Below are 11,122 nucleotides of genomic sequence, written 5' to 3'. Positions count from 1 at the left end.
GGGTATATTAGGTTAAGATTTATTCCAATGACTTAATTTTAATTTGATTACCCCTGGGGGACAAAAACTATCTCCTAAATAAGGCCGTGCAGTGAGGTACTGGGGACAAGACTGGTTCAGCATATGAGTCTTGGGATGACGACTGAAGCTACAACACACAAAATGAAGTCAGTCCCATAGCCATTCACGTATCAAGTATGAGCTGAGTGCCTGTTCGGAATCCACACTACTGCGGGCTCTGCCGGGTACTTCTGTAGCCCAGACTTCGGTCAGTCAGTATCTCAATTCCTCTGCTTAGAGAAACACACTTCACTGTGCCTCTAACTCATCCGCTCCCCAGAACTGAGGACCTTCTGCCTATCTTCAGGGCTCACTTCTAAGCTCTCTATTCTAAGCCTAAATGGTCCCTTTTCACAAAGGACTTTCTCCTTTCTTATCAACACTCTCAATTCTCCCCACAGAACTCTGTCCATACTCAATTTACAGCATATATACCATGGTATTACACTTGGTTTGGTTTGGTTTGAGACAGGTCTAACTATATATGTAGCTATGGGCAAAAATATTCTGTAAAATGGGAAGTTATAAAAGTTTTCTGATTATACTTAGAGATATTTGCAAATTTAGTTAAAATTGTATCAGAGAGTGAGTCCAAGGGCTAGAGCGCACTAAGGCAAGGGCTCGACCACTGAGCTGTCTCCGGCCTGCTGCTCTATGTTCTGTTGACCTTATAATCAATTTTTTAAAAGTTAAGATTGATAAAATAAACTCTAAACCTTATACTGTTGGCAAAAGGCTTGAATAGATGTTTATAGCACATTTTTATAAATGTGGGTCTCTTGCCTTCCCCCCCAAGTACACTTACTACATTGTAGCCTAAATTCTGTCTCTCTTAGCTATTATGTGATAAGTCTGCAGTACCAGTTATATCCCAAGGCCAAACAAAAATGATCACCTAACTCACTTTGGGGCCCTTAGGTAATTCACTCAGGTCCCATTAGCTGACATCAGAGTCAAGCTAAAGAGAAAAACCACCAACAATATAAACCCCAGTAGTTGGAGGTAAATTAAAAAGCTCCCAAATCAGTGCTTTCCTCAAATGTTAAATAATTCACTGTGGCATTACAGATACAAGCCTCCAGCAAAAGTTACACTTGAATAATTAAGGAAGCAGGAGACAAACAAATTGATTTCAGTGGTACAGAAACAAATTGGTGGCCTCCCAAACTCGTATGCCAAATGACTTTTTACAGTAGCAAGCGTGTAAATTACCCAAGTAACTGATAAATTACTACATCAAGTCCGATTATAGGAAATGGCCTAGAATTATAGGTCAGGGTTATTCTTAAACATAACTGAGATTCGACTCACTCAAGTAAAAACTCATTTAAAAAGATTTCTGGGACTTTTGAGGGGAGGGGGGGTTGTTCTTTGGTTTTTGGTTTTTTTTTTTTTTTTTTGAGACAGGGTCCTATTCTGTAGTTTCCGCAGGCCTCAGGTGTGATTCTTCTGCCTTGGTCTCCAAGTATTGGGATTGCAGGCATGTGTTCTATGTACAGTGTTCTCTGGAAAGTTCTCATGTGCCTGATGTGCACTTATTCTTCAGAGAAGTTCTGCCTGGACTGCTGAGCCTCTATGTTGCAAGGATGAGCAATGGAGTTGTTTCAGAGAAGGTGATAGGAGAGCAGAAACCTGAGCAGACATCATGGGGTACCACATACTTACAGGTAACACGCCCTGAGTTACAGAGCTATAATATCTACAACAAAAACAGGTTTCAATATAACTTTGTCACCTGCTATCTGGTAGACTTTTGATAAATCTTGACTTCTGAAATGGCCCTGTCTTCTGTGACATAGAATGATTCACTTCTGAACATGTCATGTATGAAGCCTTGCTTTTAAAAGGCTGAGAAATAATCAAGTGCAATTGGCATTTACCTCAGACACATGTGCACAGCTGATTTTTACCTCATACTCAGGTGCACAGCCTGCGTTTACCTCAGACACATGTGCACAGTTATCTGGATGTACAAACTGACAGCTGACAACCTGGGCAGGCTCAAAGACAGGAAGTCAGGGACTCCTGACAGGATGAGGATTATGAGCCACTCACTTTTAACTACCAAGGGTTGCTAATAATCATTCTGAACCTTTGTGTATTTTTCTTTCATAATCTGAGATAAATTTGCTTGAGTTTCCTACAAAATACATAAGGTAAAAGTTTTGAGCTCTAACAGAGGCAGTTTGGAGAAGATAGATAAACATCTAAGTAGATTTTCATTTGCAAGCTTCTCAAGACGTTCTTGTAAGAAGATCTGGCAGGAGGGGAGAACATACCAATTTAGCATCTACCCATATACAGAAGAAATAAACTATTTGAAAGAGAAAAGACGGGTGAACGATGAGGGAGAGGTGACCTTGGTCTGACCTTTCCGCACGTGCTGTACGTAACGTGTGGAACTGTCTCGGGTTTGGGAATTCATTCTCTCAGGAGTGAAGTGGCACGACAGCTCGTCTGGCGGCATTAGAAAGAGCAGATGGGTAACTCATAGCGGACTAGCAACCTCACGACATAAAACAAACATAAATCAATTCAAACACTGACATTGATCCTGTGTATCCCTTCTACTGAAGATTCCTGGAGGGGAAGAGAAAGAAAGAGATGCTGGCTGCAGCGCATAGACTACCAGGCACATGTGAGGAGAGCAGAGTTCTTATGGGAACCTTTTGGGAGTTTTTATCTGACTTAGAGTAAGAAAATGACGAAGACTGGACAGTGATCCACAGTGTGGAGAGCCATGCTGCTGGACTTACCATGAGTATATCCCACTGACCATGTCGTAGTTCTGACTGGAAGAGTTCCTAGTGCTGGGCCCCGCCGCTTTGGAAATGAGCAGCACCACCAGGCCCCGCAGCTGTAGGTTATGTCTGCTGTCATGCACGAAGCCCCTGTTAGCAAACAGAGAGGAGTTAGGAAACTTCCCAAGCCTGGGCAGACACAGCTAGAAGATGGCTATAAAAACGGTCAACTTCTAGGCCATCACAATGGGACTTTTTATACAAGGAGAATTAGGGGGGAAAGACGGATGCACAAGCAGCGGGTTCAGAAGACAGCTGGAGAACGCGGTGCGGTTTGTAAGTACCACTCTCAGTGTGGGACTGACACCTCGGCTCCTCCTCTTTCTGGGTCCTACACTGGCCAAGGCCTCGCTTGCACCTCTCACTGTTATTCCTGGTGCCTGGTTGGAATCCGCAGCTTTCTGCAGGCTCAGTGACCTCTCCACAACCTTGCTGCACTCTAAGCTCTCCTCACAGCCATAATCTGCACTGATATCAAAAGGATGCTGCAGCTTAGACCTGCTCTGTCCAATCGGCTTTGCTGCATCAGCCTCAGTAGCTGCTCCGGGGCAGGAGGGCCTGAGCTTACACTCTTCTGTCATTCAGCAGTGCGGTGACTCGACGCTGTCACTGGATGAAGCATGGGATGCCGTGGTGGCACACACGGGCGGGGCACACACGGCAGGAAGCTCTTCATAAGCTGCATTCTTTTTGTTGTGGTTTTGGCAACTGATTTTTTTTCTCAACATTTTTGCATTTTCTGTCTCCTACTTTCTATCCCCATGTCTAACAAGTCTTCCCCACTTTTCTAAAGAACAGGATCTCCCGTAGTTTTTCTACTTCACCAAGTAGATCTCTAATGGAATTCCCACCCCAACAGCAGGTCATTGAAACATTTGCCTTTTTCAAAACATGGTTCTGAAAGATGAAGGGAGGAATATAAAAAGGCTGGCAGTGGGCAAAACAAGAGAATGTTCCAAGAAGCACAGCTTCTGACCCTTGGCCATTCATATAAGACGACGGTTAACAACCTAGAGGGCAGATGAATAGTCTGGGTAAATAAAATGTTCCCCAGTCTCTTTAACTCTGCCAACAGCATTAAAAACAGCATGTGGATAAACTGACGAGAGCGCCTCAAAACTCCACATTCATTCATAACCGAAGGAGGAGGAGATCAAGTCTGTCCTCTGGGCTAAAAGCTCCAGGAGCTAAGTGGACAGTGCTGATCTCACATGTTATAATCCAGGTCACTCTCGGAGGACTTTGACCCTGCCCTGCCACTTGGGAAGGATCCTGGCAAGCAGAACCATATCCAGAGGCTGGCAGAATCACAGGGGGATTGCACAGCTCCTGGGTTTTGAAGGATTTCTATCTCAGATTAGGGACTTGCAACCAGTTTAAAGTCCATGCAAGTGCTCCCAAATCTGAAAACTTGAAATGGTAGATGACGCTCAGCCTGCACTGCCACAGGCGTGGCTGTTGGATGGGAAGACAGTGCTGCTCGTGTTCTCAATTTTATTGTCAAAAACTCAGTGAAGAGCAGTTATGTCCAACAGTGGTGAGATGTGCTCTTTGTATAAATAACACTGGATGAAAAGCATCAGTCAAATGTGGTAGGAACTGCTTTGGCGAATGAATGAGGGCCGTGAGAACCCAGAGAAGGTGGCAACACCACTTCCTGGGGCTCAAAAACGAATCCATGGGAGCTGGAGAATCTGGAGAGGGGCTGAGCTGGAGTAATGTAAGGACAGACGGGTGTTCTGGGGGAAGCAAGGGTGTGGAAGTGAGCAGAGAACGTGGGGGCAGGAGGAGCAGAGAGACATATCCAAGAGGAACTCCTTCCACACAGGGAGGGGAGGCTGGGCAGACTTTAGCCTCGGCACACCAAATGGCTTCACATGAGCAGAAGACTAGAGTCTCTACTGATGCTTAACCCCTGTTGCTGGAGAACACTAAGGGGTGCCATGGTCTCTGCTATATTCCACAGACAGCTCAGAGTTCTCCTTATTTTGTGATTATCAAAAATTTCATTTCGCTGTATTATTCATCTCCCACAAGTATAACAAATATAAAAGTGAAAAGTGCTTTGCTGCTCCCGGTGTTGTAAGTGAAAGCAGCACTTAGCACTATGTGACCCCATCATTAAAACTCTGCAGAGCTGTTTATGCTCCGCCGGGATAAACAAGGCTCACACACACATCCATTTGTCTAGTGAACTCGGAAGCCTTCCATGCATGAGGCACTGTGCGTGGGACAGGTGCAAAACCAGGCATGGGGCTTAGGAAATAGTCACAAAAAATGCAAAACCACAATTGTAATAAGTGCTTCCAGGGACAGAGAGAGGGAGCGCACCCAGAGAATTCATTGCAGAGTTGGCTACATCAGGAAAGCCACAGGCTTCCTGGAGGAAGTGACTGAGTTGACGTCAGAAGAGGAACAGATGGCAAAGAAGCCTGAGAAGGGAAGGGAAGACTGGCTCCCTCGTACAGGGATGGCCTAGGGCACTGGGGACTGGACCACCAGGCTGACCAGTCTATGGCAGTAGGTTTGCTGCTTATCCAAGCAACAAGGGGAAGGCACGACAGTGCTTTACTAAAGCAAATAAAATGAAACAAAACAAAAATCATCCCGTTGTACAAAGACACGGGACATAAACAAATGGTACAAGACATCTGGGAAGGTGGCTTTTGTGATACTCACTGAGAATTATGGGACTAGCTTAACGCATATCTAGAGATGAATCAAACCTAAAATAACATTTTTAAGTCAATTCAAATAGGATTTGCATCATTGGCAGTCCTAGAAAAATTACTTAATATATGAATGTATGGCTGATTTTAAAATACTATTAATTCTAAAAAGTCTGTAAAATACATTTGGGAGTAAAAACCAAACCACACCAAACTAACCAAACGAACAAACAAGAAACCAAACCTATGTTGACATGTAGCCTGAGATTCACTGTGTGGCGCTCACTGGCTTGACCTTGAGGCAATGCTCTTGCCTCGTCCTTCAAGTGCTGGGATTACAGGCGTGAGCCCTCTGCCCAGCTCTGCTGAAAGCTTCACCTCTCTGAAAAGTCTAGTGTAGCTCTAAGATGACTAAGTGATCTGAGGGGAACTGAGTCCCTGGTAAGTAGGCTGAGAAGACGAGGCTTTGGGCCAGGCAGCCTCCCACATTAGAGCCCGGCTCAGGTCAGCTGCGCCATCACATCTGCAACGATCAACACACTTCTCTACCTTAATCCAATTCTCTACCCCAAGGTCTCAAATCACTGCTGTGACACTTTGTCAAAACACATCCTCTTAAATAGTTTTAATACAAATGTGTCAAGATGGAGGGACACACAGAGAACGGAAACTGTAGGAAAGCAGTTACTACAGGAAGCTCAGGAGAGAATTGGAATATATACTCGAGCACAGAAAGAACAGCTAAGGGCACACGGAGAGAGGCTTCCTGCTGGAGGTGTCCTCAGCCCCACTGAAAGACGCCCGGCCCCATCTCCCTGAGTAGAGAATGGGAAGAGGAGGCTGGGGCTCCATCACTACATCGAGGAAGCGGAGTGCCTCACGGGAAGGAGCACAAGAAGCAGTGACAAGAAGGGGAGAGCAGCAAGAGGTGCAGAAGCTAGGGGACGATCCGCTCGGGTATGAGGCTCACATAAACAAGCCCGAAAAGCAGACAGACAGAGGCTGAAGTGCCTTGGGACTCAGGTGCAGTCTGGGCTTCTCAAAGCAACCCAGAGGCTTGGACAGTATGTCAGTGAGAAAGTGACGCGATTAGTGCTGAAGACTAGAGCTGTCCCTGGGCCCAATACCAGGGTGACAGCATTCTGGAAGCAGAGGAATCGAGAGGGAAGCACAGTAAGCAGGCGCCTCACCCAGCAGCCTGGGGAGAGGGCCGCAATTAGGGCAGTGCGGTGAAGGGGGTGAAGCAGCAGCAGCAATGGAGGTGACCATGGCGGCAGGCTCACTGAGAGGAAGGGGAGACAGGAAGGGAGAACGGAGGACAGGCAGTGGCGGAAGAGTCAACCTCTCTGTTAAGCGTAATGATGCTTGCTATACGTAGGAGAGACTGGAAATAAATCTAAGGGCAGTGATGAGTTCGATTTGACATGCTAATTTTGAATGCACGGAGGATTTCCAGATGGAGATTCCCCGTGGGAGCTGGAATGCTATGGGCACAAATTTAGCGGGTTCCTCATGGAAGTCATGGCTGAAATAGGGAAGCTGGTAGATGAGGTGCATCGGGGGGAAGAGAAAACAAGAGAAGGAAAAAATGATGGAAAAAGCTAAGAAAAGGAAAAGGTGTGGAGGTACATACCAGAGGTTCTAGTTCAACTTTGTTTTTTTAAGACATGGTCTCTACATAACCCTGGCTGTCCTGGAACACACTGTAGACCAGGCTAACCTCCAACTCTTCCACCTGCCTCTTCCTCCAGAGCTCCACACTACGAACTCTGACTCGCAGGAGAACTGAAGGTTTATTGCAAGCTCAAGGCCTGTGGCTACACAGGAGGACTTTTTCTCAAAAACCCAACTAAATACATACATGCATGCAAGCACACATGCTTAGAAACGAAATCTTGGGAACTCCTCGGTTTAGTGGATATGGAAGAATTATAACCAATATAAAGGAGTGCATGCTACCGACAAATATAAGAGGTACAGAAATATAAACACACTAATGGTGGGAGTGGAGGACTGCAACAGTGCACTATGAACGACCTAAGGCCAGTGGCTGCCTTTCAGAACATACCGCACTGTAGTTTTCCGTCAACCCGATACAAGCTACAGTCCTTTTGGGACGAGGAAACCTCAATGACAACAAAATGACCCGTACCAGACTGGCCGATGGGCAAGCCTGTGGTCCGAGCTCTTGATTGATGATTAATGTGAGAGGGCCCAGCTCACTGCAGACAGTGCTGCCCCTGGCCTACTGATCCTGGGTGCTATGAGATGCAGGCCAAGCAAGCCACTGGGAGCCGCAGCAGATCCTGCCTGCCGGCTCCTGCTCTCCCTCTGGATGAGGGACCACCCCCAAGGTGCTTCAACACTGTGTCTTATCACATCAACAGAAAGTCTAAGCACCTGCGACTCCTCAAAATTACCGTCTCTCGATCTATATGTGGGGTGGGCAGGCAGGCACTTACGTCTGTGCAGTGCGTGTCTGCAAATACAGATGCATGAATGTGGAGGTCAGAGAGCAACATGCAGGAATCAGTTCTCTTCTATTCAGCTATGGCACAGGGAGGTCACAGGGCTTAAGCTTGGGTCCCCAGATTTTGCCAGAAAGTACCTCTACCCCCTGAGCCATCCCACCAGTCCAGTGGCTCTGTTTTAGGCCTTTTGGGGGTACTTACTATGAACCTGCAGGTTAGCATTTACCAGACCGAGTAGTGAAAATCCCCGCCAGAGTGACACGGATGTCGAGGATGACACATCGGGAAGTCAAGCACCAGCTGTGTTCTCCCAAAGTCACACCATAAGTTCCCAGTGACATCCTTTCATAAACGAGGGAAATTAGCAAGGAGGCTTGGTAAAGTTCAATAATTACTGGTCACATTAGTCAATTAGAAATGGAAGTGCCAAGATTTAAACAGTATTTGGGCTTGCAAAGTCTTCGATGCCTTAGGCAACTTTGCAAAGATTTCAGCTGACTGTTCTATCACAAGCCTGTATGAAGTCGAGGGGACTTAGCAACCATTTACACGTGCACGCCTTTCCCCTAGTGGTCTAGCCCAGGTACCACTGTGACTGCTGATTGGTCCAAAACACAGGCAGCCTCTACAGCAGTGGCTCTCAACCTCAGGGAGTCGAACAACCCTTTCACAAGGGTTGCCTATCAGATACCCTGCACTTACATTACGATTCATCGCAATAGCAAAATTAGCTATGAAGCAGCAGTGGAAATAATCGTGTAGTTGGGGCTCTCCACAACATGAGGAACTACACGCGTGAAAGGGTCACAGAATCAGGAGAGTTGAGAACCACTGCTCTATGGCTATGACTGGTGCTAAAAGGCAAAGCTGTGGTTAGTCCAAACGCATGGATGGGATTGGTGCAAATACTCGAGGGGCCACAGGAGCAGATTACTGAGGTACAGTGAGTTGGCTGGGACTCCCCCCATGCTGCCTGTCACTCTGGTTTCCATTATGAGGCACCAAATGGCGTCTCCTCATCTACCATCAGGAGACAAGCCGGGCTGGTAACAGAGAAAGACGCATGAGAAACAGAAGACAGGGGAGTGATTACCACAGAGCAGTCCTGTAGACAGTGGCCAAATTGTAGAAGGGGTCGGGCAGCCAGCTGCTTGATGGCTAAAGCAGCAGCCGAATGGCTCAGTGGCCAGGGCAGAGAGAAAGGCAGTGAGGTCAGGGCACTGAGACTACAGAAGGATCAGAGGCTGTAAGGGGCCATAGGAGATAGCCTGCAGGTTCCAGTTACCAAGGCGCTGTCAAGTCCTCAGGTCCTAAGGTCTCAGACCTCAGTTGAGAGCTGTAATACTGGCCACTGCCAAGGGTTAAGGAGTCCTAGGCCTGCCTGGGAGCTGAGATGCCATTTGCAGAGGAGGGTTGAGAAACCCTGATTGGCCAGGCATACAAAAGAACTCAAACTCAAAGGCTAAAGGTCCCTATGGTATTTGAATGGGGATGGCCTCCATAGACTCATGTGTGTGAATGCTTGGTCACAGGGGTGGCACTGTTAGGGTGGCACTGTTAAATCATGTGGCCTTGTTGGAGGAAGTGTGTCACTCTGGGGCCAGGCTTAGAGGTCTCATTTGTTCAGGCTACAGCTACTGTGGCACACGGTCTCCTGCTGCTGCCTTCTGATCAGGATATAGAACTCTGAGCTCCTTCTCCAGCACCAGGTCTGTCCGCACGCTGCCATGCTCCCCTCTGAGCTGATAATGGACGGAAGCTCTGAACTATAAACCAGCCCCAATTAAACATCCTTTATAAGAGTTGCTGTAGTCATGGTATCTCTTCACAGCAATAGAAACCCTAAGACAGCTGAGGCTTGCGTGAGTGTTTGAGGATGGGCAGGGGCGGGGGCGGGGGTGGGGGCGGGGGGCGGGGGCGGGGGCGGGGGTGGGGGTGGTATATGCTTGCTACTGCTTTGGCCTGTCCGCTGTTGAACACTCTATGCAGATGAACACTGGGGGAAACTAAAGCTGACAGAGACCAGCACCTAAAGAACTCCCTGCTGACCCATGAGTCTATGCAAAAGAACCCTAAATAGCTATAATGACAGTTGATTAGAAATATAGCCATTCCACTCTGAAGTCCTGACTCCCCCTTCCTAAATTTTAACTCCTTTAACAGTGATAGAGTTGTACACAGTAAAAGCCCCAACACATTCTAACAAGCATGTGCTGTGTTGTGTGAATGCTATGTTAATGAGTCAGTTACTTCTGATAAACGCAGGCCACAAGGGACCTAACCCTCATGCACAGTCTCTGGGCCTTCCTTTTCCATTCTGAAGAACTGGCTGGCATCGCTATCCCATAGTGCCCTACCCTCACGGTGGATAGAAAGTGGAAGTGCTGTCTGTCTGAGAGCAGTGGTGGGTACCAGAACTGGGGCACAGTAAAACCTTTTTCTTCTAAAGAAGACTTCTTTTATGCTTTTAAATCATGAGCAAGTGTGTCTGTGTGCTGTGTTGAAGTGCAGGTGTCTGCACTAGACAGAGGCACTGGGAGTTCCTGGAGTACTGGGAACCAAACTCAAGCTGTCTGCAAGAGCAGTCGGTACTCACTCTCAACCACAGAGCCATCCTCCAGCCCCAAGAGCAGATCTTTTTAAGGTTCATGAGTAAGATTTCAGGATTCTAGGCAGATAAGATTGTGTATAGGTAAAGAAAAACACTTGCAGACAAGCCTGACTGCCTGAATTCGGTTCCCCAGAACTCACATAGTTGAAGGATTGGATTGAGTCTTAAAACCCTCCCGGCAGAGACAAACAGATCCCTGGGGCTTTCTGGCCAGACAACCTGGCCTACATGGCATGTTCTAGGCCAGGCCAGTGACAAGCTCTGACACTCACAGAAGGTGGACGGTAGCCACAATTGTCCTTGTGCAGCCACACGAACACACACACACACACACACACACACACACACACACACACACACACGCCCGCATGCGTTCAGAAACAACTTAGCACTTAGAACCATTATCATTCAATAGATTCACAGCCTTATCTTCTGTGAAATGTAGGTGGCAGAGAATCACCCTAGGGGTGGGGGGACTTCCTCTAATGCTAAAACCTAGAAATAGAACGT

The 11,122-nt window shown here is 47.2% G+C and overlaps 1 protein-coding gene across 2 annotated transcripts in view; it reads right to left on the bottom strand.

Moving 5' to 3' along the window:
* Pdss2 (decaprenyl diphosphate synthase subunit 2) overlaps positions 1-11,122 on the bottom strand; it is a 225,613-nt gene that overhangs the window by 150,540 nt on the left and 63,951 nt on the right. For both annotated transcript variants that reach the window (XM_087597915.1, NM_001014249.1), the window contains 1 exon segment: positions 2,817-2,951. In XM_087597915.1, the coding sequence (XP_087454041.1) occupies positions 2,817-2,951 (135 nt within the window).

This window comes from Rattus norvegicus, chromosome 20, assembly GCF_021556685.1.
Source record: "Rattus norvegicus strain SHRSP/BbbUtx chromosome 20, alternate assembly SHRSP_T2T, whole genome shotgun sequence".
NCBI classification, from domain to species: domain Eukaryota; kingdom Metazoa; phylum Chordata; class Mammalia; order Rodentia; family Muridae; genus Rattus; species Rattus norvegicus.
Note: the sequence above shows the minus strand (reverse complement) of the source record. Positions and strands in the feature narration are given on the sequence as shown.